Source organism: Sparus aurata, chromosome 11 (genome assembly GCF_900880675.1).
Source record: "Sparus aurata chromosome 11, fSpaAur1.1, whole genome shotgun sequence".
In the NCBI taxonomy this organism is placed as follows: Eukaryota; Metazoa; Chordata; class Actinopteri; order Spariformes; family Sparidae; genus Sparus; species Sparus aurata.
This window is the reverse complement of record NC_044197.1, coordinates 34,801,009-34,817,539: the sequence shown is the minus strand read 5'-3', so window position 1 is coordinate 34,817,539 and position 16,531 is coordinate 34,801,009. Positions and strand designations below refer to the sequence as shown.

Sequence of the window (16,531 nt, the reverse complement as noted above, 5' to 3'; positions counted from 1 at the left end):
TTGATCAACTCGGAGTAGTTTAACCTGGAGTTAAGCGCGTGCACCACAAGTATAAAAAGACAGCATCAATGGAGCCCTGATTCGACGAGTCACCATGGCAACGGGGAAGAGGAGGGCTACGTTTTTCACTCCACTGGAATTGGAAATATTAATGCGCTCATACGGTGAGTTTGAGCACGTTTTTAGAAGGAAGTGTAACACCGCTGCAGCAGCAAAAGAGAGGGAGACGGCATGGGAGAACATTAGTGCTCGGGTCAATGCGTAAGTTTAAATGTAGTCCTTTGCAATCACAATAATATTACAGGGGGAAACTGCTTGAGTGGTAGCCTATTAATTTATTTCATTTAGGTGCAAACCTGAGGGAGAGAAGCGCACTTGGCTGCAGCTTAAGATGAAACATAAAAACATTAGACCTCGGCATAATCTCATGGGGGTACCTCATTTTGATCATGTTTTACATTGTAAAGTAAATATTAAGTGGCTGTTTGACTGTACAGTTGTTTTATCCCCAACACAATGCTGTTTTTACACACATAAATGTCTTCTCATCTATATCATGTTATGTTAAATAATTAAGCCTATTTAAACTAACACAGACTTCTACTCAGCCAACAGAAAGAAAGCAGATGCCCGTAAAACGGGTGGTGGGGTATTATGGGGATATTTAATTCTCTGCGCAGTAATGCTGCACCTTCATCCACGGGATCATTATCAAAAGGACATGCCATGGTAGTGAAAATAGTCGCCACCTAATATAACTTCTAATGTAGGCCTACTGACTGATTTTTGCAATGATCAATGAGAACTATACTACGCCAAAACTCACCTGCTGACTGAATGAATGAGGAAATCAAATACCATGTGTGGCTGAAAGAGGGCGGAGACAGAGAGAAACTCGCGGTTTGTTGAGAAAAACCTGGGGCCTGTTTCAGGAAGCAAGTTTAACAAACTCTGAGTCTATCCCTGAACTCTGAGTTGACTTACTCTGAGATGGGAAACTCTGAGTAGCCGGTTCCAGAACAGCTGATATGAATTAGTTCAATCAACTCTGAGTATGTTCACCTCGAGTTAGGCGCGTGCACAACCACTATAAAAAGCCATCGTCAATAGAGCCCTGATACCATGAGTGTCACCATGACAACTGAAAAAAAGAGATCGAGTTATTTTACTCAAATAGAGCTGGAGGTCCTAATGCAGGCATACGTAGAATATGAACACATATTTCGGAGAAAATCTAATACCGCTGCAGCGGCAAAGGAGAGAGAGACGGCATGGGAGGAAATTGCTGCCCGAGTCAATGCGTAAGTTTGAACTATTCCATTGACTTAACATTTAACTGTAAGAATGTAGCACATATGCCTAGCTATGAATGCAAAAAGGAATAAAATCTGATTTCCATTTAGGTGCAGTCCAACAGGGGAAAAAAGGACTTGGAAGCAGCTAAAACTGAAATATAAAAACATCATCCAACAAGGCAAGGCATGTTTTGCTGGGCGATTGCACCTCACTTTGATTTTATTTATTTTTTTAAATTGACTTATGCTGTTAAAGTAAATATTAATTCAGTGGCTACTTCAAATAGTAATGTAAACCCCTAATCAAATTCTGTTTAAACACGTCCTCCCACTTAGTACACACTTAGTAGATTAAAACTTGATACAATGTTTACAGATTTTTATTTTATATGTAGGCTACATTTAAAATGTGACGATGTGTACAGGAACAATAAGGAATACAGGAACTCAATAAAATACTAAGTTAAAAAAAATTAACATTTAAGTTTTGCTCAGCCAACAGAAAGAAGGCAGAGGCCCGAAAAACGGGTGGAGGGCCACCTCCACCACCTCTGACGGAGGCTGAGGAGATGGCCCTCAGCCAAAACTATGGCCGACCAGTGGCTGAAGGCATCCCAGGGGGAAGCTCATCTGAGCCTGTCACCCCCCAGGACACAAGTGCCTACATCAGATGTAAGTACACACTTGTGTCTTTTTAAAAAAAATTTAAATGTGTATGTATGTATGTATGTATGTATGTATGTATGTATGTATATAATTCCTAATTTTTATATCTATCCCCACCCAACAGTTGAGGACGGTGTCATTTGCTTAGTTCAGCCTCCGACTGAAACAATTGAGCACCCTGAAGCTGTAAGTATTCCATACTCAGACCTTGCTCAGATGGTAGTTCAAAGTAATCTTAAACTGTTTCTTTTCCTGCATCACAGGAGGAGGAGGATGGTGATGATGATGATGATGAAGAAACGCTGTCGGCTGCCACCACAGGGAGAGATCCAGAGAGGCCCACTGAAGTGTGTTTAAATATTTTGTATAGCTACTGGCAATGGTCTACCCATTCACATTCCTTTACACTGTCGAGTGGAATATAGTTTGACATGTAGCCTACACTGAAGTGATGAGCATGGATAATGGACAAACAATTAGCACATTCTTGTCTTTCAACAGAACATTGCTGGGCATCACGAGGAGGGTCCTTCAACTTCCACAGCACAGCTTGATACAGTGAGAGTTTCAGTCAATACCATGTTAAATCTGTATGTAGAACTGTAGCAATTAAATGTTGTCCATATGTTTCCCAGTTACCAGTTAAGGAGTTATATAGAGTGCATCTAATGAAGACAATCGAAAAAACGGAAAAGGAAATGGTCTTCCTGGATCGTAAAATAAGAAAAACTGACCTTGAAATTCTATTACTGGAACGCCAGTTGAGGTGGGTGCATTGGTGAAATAGGTGAATGTTAATGGTTGGAACTATATTACAAATCCTAACTGTTGCTTTTGTACTTGTAGGGAATAAAGAAGAACCAAATCACACGTGAATTTGTCTTTATTTGACTGTTTGAATCAAAAGTAATTCCTGGTAATTAGGTCCCTTACAGCTCTTCCATCCCGGACATCTGCAGGCTGGATGGGCTGGTCATCCTCAGGGCAGGGTGTTGCTCTCCTCTAATAATTGCATTATTATGGAGAACAACACAGGCCACAATGATGTCACATGCCCTTTCTGGGGTGACCCTGAGCCTACGAAGGCACTGGAATCGGGCCTTGAGCATCCCAATGGTCATTTCCACCCTGGCTCGTGTCCTGCAGTGGGCTACGTTGTAGCGTTGCTGTGGGCCGGGGTCAGGGTAAGGGGTCAGCAGATGGGGCTGGCAGGGGTACCCTCTGTCTCCGAGTAGGTAACCATCGAACTCTCCTATGATAATACAAGATACAGTTTAATGTTTCAGTTGCAATAGGAGGAAACAAAATATTGATCATAGGATATAGCTTTACTGTATATAAACTCACCACGGGCAAATCTATCACTCAGTGTAGACTCACGAAAAACTCGAGAGTCATGCACAGACCAAGGCCACTTTGCTTCCACATTGTTAATCATGTTGGCTGCATCACATATGATCTTCACAGTGGAGAACAGTAATTAGCTGCAGTAGCTGTACTGAAGTATATTTCATCTGAAATGTTAAAAGCTACTATTTAGGCTTACCTGTACATTAATGCTGTGGACAGATCGCCTATTCACATAATCTCCTTCATTTATTGAAGGAGCTATTATGGGAATGTGAGTGCCATCTATGCAGCCAATCACACCTGGAAACCCTAAAATATATTAAATTGACTGATTAGTGCTTCGAGTCTCAAAGCTTTATGACATTACATTAATTATTGCTTACACTGATACCTGCAATTCTGTGGAACGCTTCCTTGAGATGTCTGATGGGTCTGTGACTGGGGAACACTACAAACGCGTAAAGTAGGCGTTTCAGTGCCACTGTCACATTTCTGACAGCCCGACAGACAGTCGCCTTGGACACATGCTCTGCATCACCAATGTTGTATAAAAAACTGCCGTTGGCAAAAAAACGAAGCGCAATACAGAGAATTTGCTCGGAACTGAGTGCATTTCCACGATGTGTCATGTGAGCGATGTGTGGGCGGAGAATATTGTTTAAATAAACTATTGATGGTGCAGAGAAACGGAAACGCTCAAATAGATACTCATCAGGGAATGATAACACATCCAATCGGGGTCTGATAATCCTCTCCCGACGGAGATTTCTGCGGAGTATTTGCGCATCAACATCAACATCAACCGGCTCCTCGAGAAACGGACACGCCTTGTCTGCCACTGCCTTCAGTCTGCAGGCTTCAATTTAAGAGCAGGGGAAACTCAGGGTTAGTTGAAGCAAACCTGCCAGCGAGCAGGTTAGTTTCATAGAGTATGTTGCCCGGGTTACTGACTCAGAGTTACGCTGAACTGGCTTTGTGAAACCGAAAAACCTGAGTTTCCCTCATCTCAGGGTTAACAAACTCAGAGTTTTCACAAAACCCGCTTTCTGAAACGGGCCCCTGGTCCCGACCAGGTTAGGTTCATAGAGTATGTTACCATGGTAAGTGACCGAGAGCTTAAGTTACCTCTCTCTGTGAAACAGGTTAGAGTTACCCCTCTTTCTCTGGTTTGAGTTACCTCCCTTTGTGAAACGGAAAACTCAGAGTTTCCCTCATTTCAGGGTTAACAGACTAAGGGCTCTATCTTGCACTCAGCGCAATTGCCTTTGTACACTGGCGCTTGTGTAATTCCTATTTTGCATTCGGCGCACATTGGAATTTTCCCTCCACGACTACGCGAACGCACGTCCTTAAATTAGGGAATGACTTTGTGCTCCCGGGGGCGGTTCAGCGAAAAGAGGAGGCGTGTTCCGGCGCAGACGTTCACTGGTGCTATTTTGCCGTTTCAGAAAACAATTCCGCAACAGACCAGGAAAAACCTAGTCTAAAGTCAGTGGCGCTTATTCAGATGCAGTATTTTAAGGGCGCATGCTTGGCTATAATGTAGTGTGTGCTCAATGTGCATACACTTTGCTTCTCTCATCTACAAGTAAGCAGCTCCCGTTTTTGCAACCCATACAAAAAAAAGTTGAAAAGATTTAAACAGAAGAACTAATTCTTTTTCCCTCTGATATGCGACGCGCCCGCCGTAGCCGTGAGGGTCTGGGAGTGGCAATGCGTGATGTGCTCCTAGTGGAGAGGGTGGACGGAGATGGAGTTGGGGGAGGAGGATGAAGGGGCACAACAGGAGCAGGTGGGGCGTTTGGATACTTAAGGTGATGCGCCTGAGAGGCCGCAGCAACATCGCCACCCGGTCAAGACGGGCATTAATACCTTGCCGCATCCCTGACAGTGCGGTCCGGTCTGACAATGCTGCCAGGGCGTGTAGTGGGTCTGGATCCTCTGCATCTTGGTGTTTGCGCAGCTCCCTCATCAGCTGGCCCGTGCGCACTGCTCGGCCCGTGCGCACTGCTCCCGAGGCCCGGTGTGATGTCCTGGGGATGTCAGCCTTAGAAACAATTGTGGCAATTTCCTCCCACGCCTGTTTAACCAAAGCTAATTTGGATGGATTTCTCCCATCCCCATACAAGACCACTTCTCTGTCCTTTACTGCCCTGACGAGAACGTCGGTCTCCTCGGCTGTGAACCGCTCCTGGCGTGCGCCTGGCAAATTCGCCATTATAATAGCAATCCGCCATGGAACAAGCGCGCCTGCTTTTAAAGGGAATGTGAGATGACGCTCTGATTGGTTTATTGCACGTTACGCCCAAACCACACCTATGACTAATGTAGCTACTTCAGACCAACCCATTTTAGATTTGCGCCGGGCGCAAGAGTCATTTATCCCGCTGGCATAATAGCAACAGCGCCTGAGATCCGCCCACAATGCTACCTGCGCTTTGCGTTTGATACTTGCCTTTCAGATCGTTAAGATAGAGCCCTTAGAGTTTTCACTAAAGCTGCTTTGTGAAACGGACCCCTGGTGATGCGCTTCCTTCTCTCGCTTCTGTCATACTGAAGACGAGAGCGGACTGCCCACCGCACCAAGCCTGTCCCACTGAGGAGGTGATGCCCCCTTGTGGCATAATAAGGGTACTGTACCAACATAAATATTCATCAAATTACCTTAATAAGGCTAATTTCCAAAAAAAGTCATATAAAAAAATCATATACAAATGACCTAATGTGACCACACATTACTGGGTGTCACACTATCTGGTACTTTTAGTGGGGGGAAATAAGACTGTGTGGGAGCCTGCGATTTATGCTGCCTCTTGCTCCTGTACCCCACCGGAACTCCCCGCAGTAGAGACTTTTAGAGGATTTTGTCCATCCAACATCTTGGATCGAGCTGTTGTTTGTGTTTTGTGCAGACTATGTCTACATCATTGATGCTGACAGAGCGCAGGATTACAGCTGGACGAGGAGAGGTGGACTCTGTGTTTATAAAATCGATGCTTGGTGCTCACTCAGAGTCAGAGTTGATGGACTGTTTCCCAAATGAAATTTTGATATGATGATGTCGACCATATTATCATCACCATTCTTTCTGCTGATTAAATACACCCTTACACAGATTCATATTGCATGCATATTGTATATAACCATATATATGTTCTGTAATTTGTGTAGCGTGAAGGAGTTTACAAGCATATTTTTGTTCTGCAACTCTGTTATTCAATGACAAATAAATGACCTTGTGCACTATATATCAAAGGTGAAATTCATGGGATAAGCCTCATACGTGCCAATGAAATAGGCTGCTTGTGGTTGTTACAGCCATGGCTGTAATCTTAGAAGATGACTTAGTCTTGTCTGTGTGTGTTGGTGTGGGCACGGCTTCAACCTCCCAGCCTTCACGTCACCTCTGCCAGCCACAGTTCCTCTAGTCTTTTCCATGCTCATGCCTCACCAGCCACCCTGCTTCATCCTCTGCCTTTCAGATCAGCTGCAGCACCAACCAGTAAAGGATATCCACCAAGGAGGTGTGTGGTCATAATGGTCCTTTATTATCTGTCTAAACCGCTGGCGACAAAAGTGAGTACACCCCTAAATGAAAATGTCCAAACAGGGCCCAATTAGCCATTTTCCCTCCCTGGTGTCAGGTGACTCGTTAGTGTTACAAGGCCTCAGGTGTGAATGGGGAGCAGGTGTGTTAAAGTTGGTGTTATCGCTCTCACACTCTGGCTGTGTCTCAATTCAGGTGCAGCATCCTTCGGAGTGTGCATTTGAAGTGCAATTATGTCACAATGCTGCGCGAAGGCTGTCCCAATTCAAAGTGTCCTCCAAATGCTGCCTACTTTTCCCTCTTCCTGGAGGACACACCGCTACTATCCTTCGCGGCTATAAATTGCCCAAGATTCATTGCGCAACCAAAGAGAAGAAATAAATAAAAAAAATAATGGCGACCTCAAGTGGAGCGGATCTCGCATTTAAATGTAGGTATTGGGTCTGTACTTGGTTTTTACTTATTTGATCGTCAAACACCAGATATGTTAAACTTCAAGGGACCTTAAAACCTCAAAATATCAGTTAAACACGTTGGCAGTGCTCAGCGTAATGCCTTTGGAAGTAAAGCCTTGAAAGCTTTTACTTCCAAATGTTACACGTTCAGAGGTGGACTTAGATCTTATATCTTATTGTGACTGTGGAGATGATATAGACTCGTTTTACTTTGTATAAATAGATGGATCAGGATGAACAGATTTAGATCAGGCTGTGATTCCTGTAAAGTCTAGTTAAACGTTTGAATAAAGAGCTAAGTTTATGATCAATCTTGTGATCATTACATTTTTTTGCTGTATTAGAACTGTTTTGTCTGTTAACGTAACACAAAACATCTTTTACATTTCATTGTGTTTTAGGGAGCAAACAGAGAGTTTCATCGCTGTCCAAGGTCAGAACAACATTTGTTCACAGGGTGAAACATTCCGCTGGTTGGATGCAAGTAATAAATAATAAATAGCCCATGTGTCTGTTCTGATGTCACAAATCTTTGCATTCCTGTGTTAATGTGAGCTTGTATTTACCTTTTCTCTTGCTTCTCTCTGTGTTCAGAACAGTTCTGGAAACAACGGGCCTGCAGGGGAAGGTCGAGCCCAGCAGGCCAGAAACAAGTGGGACCATTTAAAGAACAAGTACAAAGTAGCTGCAGCTTTGAATGATGATGTGGAAACTAAATTATATTTGCTTTAACCATGCAAGTTAATAAATAATTTTCTGAAAATTGCTGAGGTGATTGATTTCCACTGCCTTAGGATTGCTAATGTCCAGGGACAGCAGAGGGTCAGTGAGAGGCCCAGCGCTGCTGCTGGGTCCTGGTTTGTCCTCATGGATGAGGTGTTAGGACAGAGGCCTTCCACTGCCCCTCCTGTCCTAACTGCCTCCATCCCTGAGGACACACCAGGGCCAAGTGACCAGGAGGAGGATGACGATGATGATGAGGAGGAGAGCCAGCCAGGGCCGAGGAGGAAGAGGAGGAGGGAGGATGAAGGAGGAGATGAGGCTGCAGCGAGGATGGAGAGGCTCTTCTCTGCTCCAGAGGACAATCATTACATTATTTCTGTTGTTATTTAGTTCTTTTATGAGTTCTTTTGAAATTATTTATTCATAATTGTTCATTTTATATAATTCATGAAATAGAATATTGTTCTATTGTTACATGTTACCTATTCCATTTACAACTTAATTTATAACCGCAAATGGCATCAAGTGCTACATTTCAGGGACAACAAGGGATTGAATGTTTTCTTTTATCATTAAGTGTCATGACTGTAGATTCATGTCCTTTTGCTATGTTCAGATTTTGGTTTTGTGTCTTGTATTCTCCTGCATTTGATTTCCATGGCTTTTTCCGTCTTGTGTCTCATGTTTTGTTTTTCCATGTCTCATGTGTCCTTTAAGTTCTCCTGTGTATTTCCCTTGTTGAATTTCCATGCCCCTCTTGTGTCTCTGGTCCTTTAAGTGTCTTAGGTTGTTTTCCTCTGTCCCCCTCTGTCGGTAGTTTTTGTTCCCTCCATGTTTTCTCCTCTGTGCTCCTCCCCCACTCATTACCACACCTGGCCTCCTCCCCCTCTCTCTCCTCACCTGTTCCTTGTCTGATCGTTAGTGTCTGTGTTTTAAGTCTCTGCTTTCCCTCTTGTCTTTGTCAGGTCATTGTATGTATTCTGTCTGTGTCTACGTCTGTTCAGGCTCAGGCTCAGGCTCAGGCTCAGGCTCAGGCTCAGGCTCCTGTCATGTCCTCTCAGTCTCCCCTTGGTATGTGTGTTTGGACTTTGAGTTTTGTATTTTGCCTTTTGAGTTGAACTTTGATTATTTAATTTGCTACTTTGGCTTTTTGTCCTGGATTATTTTTGTACGTGGAACCCTTTGTTTTGCACTTCAGCTTTAAGAATAAAGCTAGCCTTTTGTTTTTCCCTGATCTTGCCTCTTGTCTAACTGCGTTTGGGTCCACCTCCTTTATCCATAGTTTTCCCCTTTAACCCGACCTGACATTAAGGTCTTAACATTTACAAAGATTACAGCATAGATAACTATTTACAGATTATTATTCACTATTAACAAAAACAATTATTATTAAAAATAATATTAAAACAGTTAGAGATGATGGACAGTAACAGGCGGAGCAGGAGTCCCTGCAGTGCTGCTGGGCTGGATGGTGTCAGTGGGACATCATCTGGGTCGGTACTCAGGGTGTTTGGGGGTCCAGTCTCCTCTGTCCACCACATCGTCCATCAACTGGGTCTGCAGTTCTGACTCCATCCACGGCTGCCATGTCACTCAGAATGTTTTAAGAAAGAGGCAATTTCATCATAATAATAATAATAATAATAATAATAAATCATTACAACAAACAAAACTATCTACCAAACATTTTAAATACAATGCCTTTAAAATGAAAAAAAAATCATATGTGGCGATCAGCAGTTTATATGTCAGAATTAACGTAATGTATCTGAATGTTAATGACCCCAAACTGTTAGCTAGCTAATAATGATAATATTGATAACATTACTGTGGGTTCAATAACAGGTTTACCTCTCCACGGTCCTCTCAGCCGGCGATAAACCAGAGCCGCTTCTCCTCTTCCTCTACAAGCACGAGGATTAAAAAGGAAATCAGGAATTCCTGAAGCTCAAACAGATCTGACAGTCAAACTTTACTCTTCTTGTCACTTTCACGGACCTGGGCTGCAGAAATAGTGACGTACGAGTAGAGGCGGGAACATCTGGTGACGCAACCAGGAAATGCTGCGAAGGCTAGACCGTCCCATTTAACAACAGGCTGACGCTGCCTGCAGGTCTCTCTGAAGGACCCTGCCTTTGCTGGCGTCGAAGGATGGGTCCTTGAAGGATGCTGCCCCTGAATTAGACACAGCTTGTCTTGTACTGATCACTGGAAGTTCAACATGGCACCTCACAGCAAAGAACTCTCTGAGGATCTGAAAAAAAGAATTGTTACTCCACATGAAGATGGCCTAAGCTATAAGAAGATGCCAACACCCTGAAAATGAGACCATAAAGCAGTTTAACAGGACAGGTTCCACTCAGAACAGGCCTCACCATGGTCGACCAAAGATGTTGAGTGCACATGCTCAGCATCATATCCAGAGGTAGTCTGTGGAAAATAGACATATGTGTCATGGTTCATGATTCCATGTCTCTGTTGTGTCTTGTGTCTTATGTTATGTTGTTTTGTCCGTCTTTGTGTTCTGTCACTTTCCTCTATATTCTCCCCCGTCTTTTCCTCTCATCCTTGCATGTTTGTCTCCCTCTGTCAGTATTGTTTCCTTCATGCTTCCTCCTCTGTGTCTTCCCCTCATTAACCTGTCATCCTCCTCCCTCCCCACCTGTTCCTCGTTCCCTGTGTGTCTGAGTATTTAAGCTTTGATTTCCCATGTACTCTTTGTCAGTTCGTTGTTGTTTGTGTGGTGTCTTCCTCGAGTTCCTTGCGTCTCCACTCGTGTCCCCAGTCTCACTTTTTTTTTTTTTTTTGGGTATGTTTTGGATTTTGATTTCTGGTGTTTTCTATGTTTGATTAAAACTTTTTTTTACTTTGTCTTTTTGTTTGCACTCCCAGCAAACCAAATGATGTCAGATTGACGTGGTCTCGACATCATTCGGTGACATTCCGGACTAGGCTAAATAGGTGATGTTTTCGACGTCATAACCAGGACGTCCTAACCAAGACGTCAAATCGACGGCTTGTTAATGACCCTAAGCCGACCTCATACCCGTCCAGTTTATGTCGTCGAGAGGACGTCTTGTGACCGTGTCCTGGAAATGACGTCCAAATGTCCCCCGATTCAGCTGTGATCTGGCCCAGTGTTAGCAGCGGATGCTAAGCCCCGCCGATATTGCTGTTAGTCCTTTGCCGTCCACAAAGTTGAGCCCGAGAGGAGGGACCCAATTTGAACTGCAATAATTCCTCCCGGCTCTATACCGAGTGCGCTGAAATGCTGTTAGCAGCTAGCAGCAGGCCTTTGTGGCCTAGTTAATTCGGTGAGAAAATATGATAGTTCACGTGTTACGTATTAGCAGCTAGGTATTAAGTTTGATTCAACAAAAGAAAACACCAAAATTTAGGAACTTGCAGCCTCTCTACGGACAGTGTGCCTGACAGTGATAGTATTTTACTACAATCAAACTCCGAGAACATGAAAAGGTTACTTACTTTACTCTCTGTTGTGCTACCACCATAGGGTTACCACCGCTGCTTGTGCTGACCTGCTCTGGTGCGTGTTGGACAAATGCGTCACGTGCTGGGTCGTAGGTCAGATCACGCCCACTTTCTTATATGTATATAATTTTTTTATGGTTGTTTGTCTGTTCATTGTATCTATGTATGTGTGTGTCTGTGTATAAAATAACATCTAAAAAAAAACACAAAAAAAAAACCGCACTTTCTTCACCTAAAAACTTTTTGTATGTCTGAGAGCCCGATTGGGTCGTGATGACGTCCAATCACAACTAGTCCGATCAGGCCGAGAATATGACCATATCACAACAATTACTTATGCGCGGACAGACAAGTATGTTCAAGAGAGCCCAGTGGGGCTTACTTGTCCATTTGTGGCTAAGTAATTGGTTGTGATATGGTCATATTCTGGGCCTTATCGGACTAGTTGTGATTGGACGTCATCACGACCCAATCGGGCTCTCTCGGACACGCCCGGGTCCGTCCCTGTTTGCTGGGCTTTGTTCAGCTGTTTTATTTGCAACTTTGTTTTTTGGTCCCTGGATTCATTTTCATATGTGCTCCTTGGTTTTTGTAGATTTAGCTTTGGGTTAAATAAAGCTTGCTTTTTGTTGACCTTTATCCTGCCTCCTGTTCTGATCTGCATTTGGGTCCACCTTTAGTTTTTCCCTTCAAAGCATGACAGTATGAGTGCTGTCAGCATTGCTGCAGAGGTTGAAGGGGTGAGGGGTCAGCCTTTTAGTGACAGTCAGTGCATTTACATGACACTCAAGAAAACCGAATTACTGGGTTAGTCCGACTATGATCGGATCTTTAAGATGCATGTATACACCTTAGTCCGACTAAAATCGGACCGGATCGGATTTCTCACAGTCGAATTAAAGCACCGAGATTATTCGATTGATAGTCGCATTACTCCTGCATGTATACGTTCCATCAGATCGGATCGGATTTTGCATTCTGCGCAGGCGCGAGAATTTTTCCCCGGGGCCGTGAGCCGGAAGTAGACAGATGGCGGCGCCGTCTTTCCTCCGAAATCACCGCAAGAAAGAGAACCATTGTGTGTAATTATCATGTACACCATATACGAAGTGTACAAAGATGTAGCTTCGTCTCGCTCTTCGTCCGCCATCTTTCTTGAATGCTGAGGCAGCTGGTGACGTAAAGAGGTCAGCCGGAGGTGGCCCTGTTACCACTAGTTGAAATGGGTACAGCGCCACCTAGCGTACCGGGGTATGACATGCTTTGGCCCAATAATCTGATTTTCTCACCCGCATGTATACTCGGATAATTGCAGTTGTCTGATTGAGTAGCATAGTCAAACTATGGCTGTAATCTGACTAAGCTGTGCATGTAAACGCACTGACTCAGTGCGTTTACATGCACAGCTTAGTCGGAGTGTCAGTGACCATATGCTGAACACTGCATCAAATTGGTCTGCATGGCTGTCGTCCCAGAAGGAAGCCTCTTGTAAAGACGATGCACAAGAGGCCCACAAACAGTTTGCTGACGACAGGCAGACCAAATGTCATGGATTACTGGAACCATGTCCAGTGGTCTGATGAGACCAAGATAAACTTACTTGGTTCAGATGGTGTCAAACATGTGCGGCAGTAACCAGGTGAGGAGTACAAAGACAAGTGTATCTTGCCCACAGTCAAGCATGGTGGTGGGAGTGTCATGGTCTGGGGCTGCATAAGTACTGCTGGCACTGAGGAGCTACAGTTCATTGATCGAACCATGAATGCCAACATGTACTGTGACACACTGAAGCAGAGCGTGATCCCCTCCCTTCTGAAACTGGGCCACAGGGCAGCATACAACCCCAAACACACCCCAAGATGACCACTGCCTTGCTAAAGAAGCTGAGGGTAAAGGTGATGGACTGACCAAGCATGTATCCAGACATAAACCCTACTGAGCATCTGTGGGGCATCCTCAAACGGAAGGTGGAGGAGCGCAAAGTCTCTAACATCCACCAGCTCCGTGATGTCATCATGGATGAGTGGAAGAGGATTCTAGTGGCAACCTGTGAAGCTCTGGTGAACTCCAGGCCCAAGAGGGTTAAGGCAGTGCTAATGGTGGCCACACAAAGTATGGGCACAATGCACAATTTGTACATTTTCACTTAGGGCTGTACTCACTTCTGTTGCTCTGTTGTGTTGAGTTTTTTTGAGGGGACAGCAAATTTACACTGTTATACAAGCTGTACACTCACTACTTTACATTGTATCATTTTCTCAAGTGTCATTTTCTCCAGTGTTGTCCCATGAAAAGATATAACTATTTGCAGGAATGTGAGGGGTGTACTCACTTTTGTGAGATACTGTATATATTAATCCTGTAGTAGTCCCCTCCTCTGTTTTTGGTCTTCCTTATTCTATGCATCAGTGGAAGAAGGCATGGAAACTTGGCGATAAATATTCCATAACATAGAATCTACCCAGTAAAACTGGTGTTACAAAGATTCACAATGGACAGTGATTAAAGCTGTGATTACTGTGGACTGGAGAAATATTAGTATATCTAATGTTTTCTTCTAATGTACACAGGACTGTTCTGGTTTAATGTAGCCAACTTTCTTAACAATAGAAAAAGTTAGATGTTGCCATTATTATGTTTGATGTAATGTTGTCTTTTAGTCAAGATAATATGGGAGGTAACATGCTGTATATTATGCAACTATTAGTTATTTATGAAAAATTCCACATTAATAAGAACACATGGACACAATGCAAGCCAGCTTTCTCTCACTTTATTGATGAACTTAAACATTATAGCCCCACCATCTTATGTTACATTTATTTCAAGAATATAATGTGCTTGTAACAGGGAAAACATGGTGTCGTTAATGTAATTATGTTTTTTGTTTTGATTTGTGGTGTTAGATTTCCTTGGTTTTGTCAATGTGTCTGTATGTACTATTGCAATTTAACTTGTGGACAATAACATTTTGAGAAATAAACTGCAGTGTCAGTTTGTGGCAGCATGTCTGTACCAGCCTGTATGCTTCTGTGTCTAAAGTGCTAAAGTCTTACCTGCCAATATTTAGCAGATGTTTGAACACACTGTTTACACTGATTTCACCATTTACACTCCATTTATGAGAGAAGTCATTATTTGGACCTTCTTGTATATTCAGCAAATGTTCTAAATGAACTTCTTCCTATCTTTGTGTAGACCATGGTGTCTGTCTGTCCCACTGATGGACGGGTGTATCTGCACATAGAGCAGGAAGTGACATCTGATCACAGGTGGTCACTCAGACATGGGTTGATGTCAACTGTGAACTGATGGAACCATTCTCACTCTTTAACTATGTCACCTTACTTTGAAGGCAAATCAAATCACTCTGGGATGGTGGGTCATAGTTTAATGTCTGATAAACATCTGCTAAATGCCCAAAGTGTAATGTAAATGAAGTGTAGGGCCACTGATAAGGCTGGTGTGTTCGATGTGTTGGGAGTGAGGATGGGCTGATTTTCTTGTTTCATTTCATTTTCTGTTCTTATTCTTTCCAGCTATGCAACCAGTGCTGTTGGTGAACAGAATGTCCTGCAGATTCATGAGTTGTGACAAATGTATTCCCTACCCCTGGGTCCCATGAAGAATGCCTTATCGATATGATCTGATTACTACAGTTTAGAGTGATGGGTACTTTTTGCATGTACTTTAATATGTTTTAAGTCTTCAAGATATTTATAGTTTATCTTCCATCTCTTCAGCCACTGGAAGAGGAGATCCAACCAGACACAAGGAGATAGTGAATATTCATGTTTGGGCACCAGAGTTGACCACTCTGGGGACTGATTGTCACCACCCACTTGTTTAAAAAAGAAAATGTAAATGTTATTTAAATTAGACCCAGGAGTGCATAGTTACTAACAAATCATCACGTGCTGTCAGTGTAAAGCTGCACTCTATACATAATGTAAATAAACACGTAGTGTATACAGGCTTATAATGCACATAATCCACCCACACCATGTATGCATACTCTGTGTTTCTTGTACTAACTCTGACTTCTTTGAATTACTTGTACTATGTACAACATAGGCTCGTAAACATACTTATGGTGTATACTTGTATGGTGTTGTCCATGGAGTTTTTAATATACAGTATACACAGTTTCTACTGCACAGCACTGTACTGTACCATTGACCATTCTTGCTGTCCTGCATAGCTGTGTGTGTGTTTCTACACAGAGAGCCAGGTACAATGCAGTCTAATGACTTTTGTATGTTTGTGTGTGTGTGTGTGTGTACACATGCATGGCCAATTAAGCAGACTGTGTGTTTGTGTTTCCTGGCAGCTGATGTCAGAGTGTAACTCTTGCCCTGTTGTGGGTGCACATTATTCCCCTGTTCTCATGACTTTCATGCCACAGTCAGTCACATGGGTGGATGTCAACACATAGTCCTCACACAGGCTATGAACGGGACTGTATAGGTTTCTGTGGTGGTCCTGTGATTGATTAGAGAACTGTCCAGGGTGCCCCAGAGCATGCTGGGACTGGCTACCATCCCCTTCACCCTGACAAAGGAGCAGACTGTCCCGCCTGAATGTGTGCTGAGCAGCATGTTTCTGTCAAGTCTCCCGTGTACACTCCTTTTCATTTAACATGAATGCATCACCACTTGAACCAAGTATCCCTCGCTCTTATTCGCATCAAGAAACTAACATCAACAAGACCGATACCGGAAGTTAAGGGATATTAATTTGAGAATAAAACTGTCTGTTAACATTCCGGTAGGCCGAAGTAAATTTTTCGTCTTAACCTTGCAATTAAATGAGAAGAGAGGACAATATTTGAGTGGTAACTTCTGCTGACTGACTGATGTGACGGTGTCACTGTTGTTGGAAGAAAGACATGATCACGATGGAGGACATCCTTCAGTCCCCATGTTGCTCTCTCTATGTCTAATTTTTTTTATATTAGATTACATAGGAACACATGTATGTAAAGTGAAAATTAAAGCAGCATT

General features: G+C 43.3%; 3 protein-coding genes across 5 annotated transcripts; 2 read left to right on the top strand and 1 right to left on the bottom strand.

The window, feature by feature from the left end:
- The first annotated feature begins 242 nt into the window (after nt 1-242).
- LOC115591728 (uncharacterized) lies at nt 243-2,872 on the top strand. 3 transcript variants are annotated; one of them, XM_030433966.1, is made up of 8 exons: nt 928-1,301; nt 1,404-1,474; nt 1,791-1,967; nt 2,086-2,147; nt 2,225-2,308; nt 2,463-2,519; nt 2,597-2,727; nt 2,808-2,823. In XM_030433966.1, exons 1-8 carry the CDS (start codon nt 1,123-1,125, stop codon nt 2,812-2,814), a joined length of 768 nt encoding a protein of 255 aa, XP_030289826.1. In that variant the 5' UTR covers nt 928-1,122; the 3' UTR covers nt 2,815-2,823. The 3 variants fall into 3 exon arrangements, with proteins under 3 accessions (XP_030289828.1, XP_030289826.1, XP_030289825.1); XM_030433965.1 differs by having other exon boundaries at nt 2,597-2,872; XM_030433968.1 differs by lacking the exons at nt 928-1,301; nt 1,404-1,474 and adding an exon at nt 243-261 and having other exon boundaries at nt 2,597-2,872.
- Nucleotides 2,827-3,816, bottom strand: LOC115591046 (putative nuclease HARBI1). The gene is made up of 3 exons (XM_030432666.1): nt 3,508-3,816; nt 3,309-3,420; nt 2,827-3,213 (listed from the first exon to the last, which is right to left on the bottom strand). The coding sequence occupies exons 2-3, from the start codon at nt 3,397-3,399 to the stop codon at nt 2,891-2,893; spliced, it is 414 nt and encodes a 137-aa protein (XP_030288526.1). The 5' UTR covers nt 3,400-3,420; nt 3,508-3,816; the 3' UTR covers nt 2,827-2,890.
- Nucleotides 3,817-6,285: 2,469 nt separating this feature from the next.
- LOC115591606 (uncharacterized) lies at nt 6,286-13,391 on the top strand. Its single transcript, XM_030433741.1, has 7 exons — nt 6,286-6,887; nt 7,054-7,288; nt 7,715-7,797; nt 7,908-7,987; nt 8,108-8,360; nt 9,002-9,107; nt 13,168-13,391. Exons 2-7 carry the CDS (start codon nt 7,252-7,254, stop codon nt 13,389-13,391), a joined length of 783 nt encoding a protein of 260 aa, XP_030289601.1. The 5' UTR covers nt 6,286-6,887; nt 7,054-7,251.
- Nucleotides 13,392-16,531: the final 3,140 nt, after the last annotated feature.

Bases quoted from the DNA above. Each gene is read 5' to 3' on its own strand.
- LOC115591606 (XM_030433741.1), top strand. From the start codon at position 7,252: ATGGCGACCTCAAGTGGAGCGGATCTCGCATTTAAAT. The intron at 7,289-7,714 runs GTAGGTATTGGG...ATTGTGTTTTAG, and splicing joins AGCGGATCTCGCATTTAAAT to GGAGCAAACAGAGAGTTTCA. The intron at 9,108-13,167 runs GTATGTGTGTTT...GGCAGTAACCAG, and splicing joins GTCCTCTCAGTCTCCCCTTG to GTGAGGAGTACAAAGACAAG.
- LOC115591728 (XM_030433965.1), top strand. From the start codon at position 1,123: ATGAGTGTCACCATGACAACTGAAAAAAAGAGATCGAGTTATTTTACT. The intron at 1,968-2,085 runs GTAAGTACACAC...CCCACCCAACAG, and splicing joins CACAAGTGCCTACATCAGAT to TTGAGGACGGTGTCATTTGC. The intron at 2,148-2,224 runs GTAAGTATTCCA...CCTGCATCACAG, and splicing joins CAATTGAGCACCCTGAAGCT to GAGGAGGAGGATGGTGATGA.
- LOC115591046 (XM_030432666.1), bottom strand. From the start codon at position 3,399: ATGATTAACAATGTGGAAGCAAAGTGGCCTTGGTCTGTGCATGACTCT. The intron at 3,214-3,308 runs GTGAGTTTATAT...GTATTATCATAG, and splicing joins GAGTGATAGATTTGCCCGTG to GAGAGTTCGATGGTTACCTA.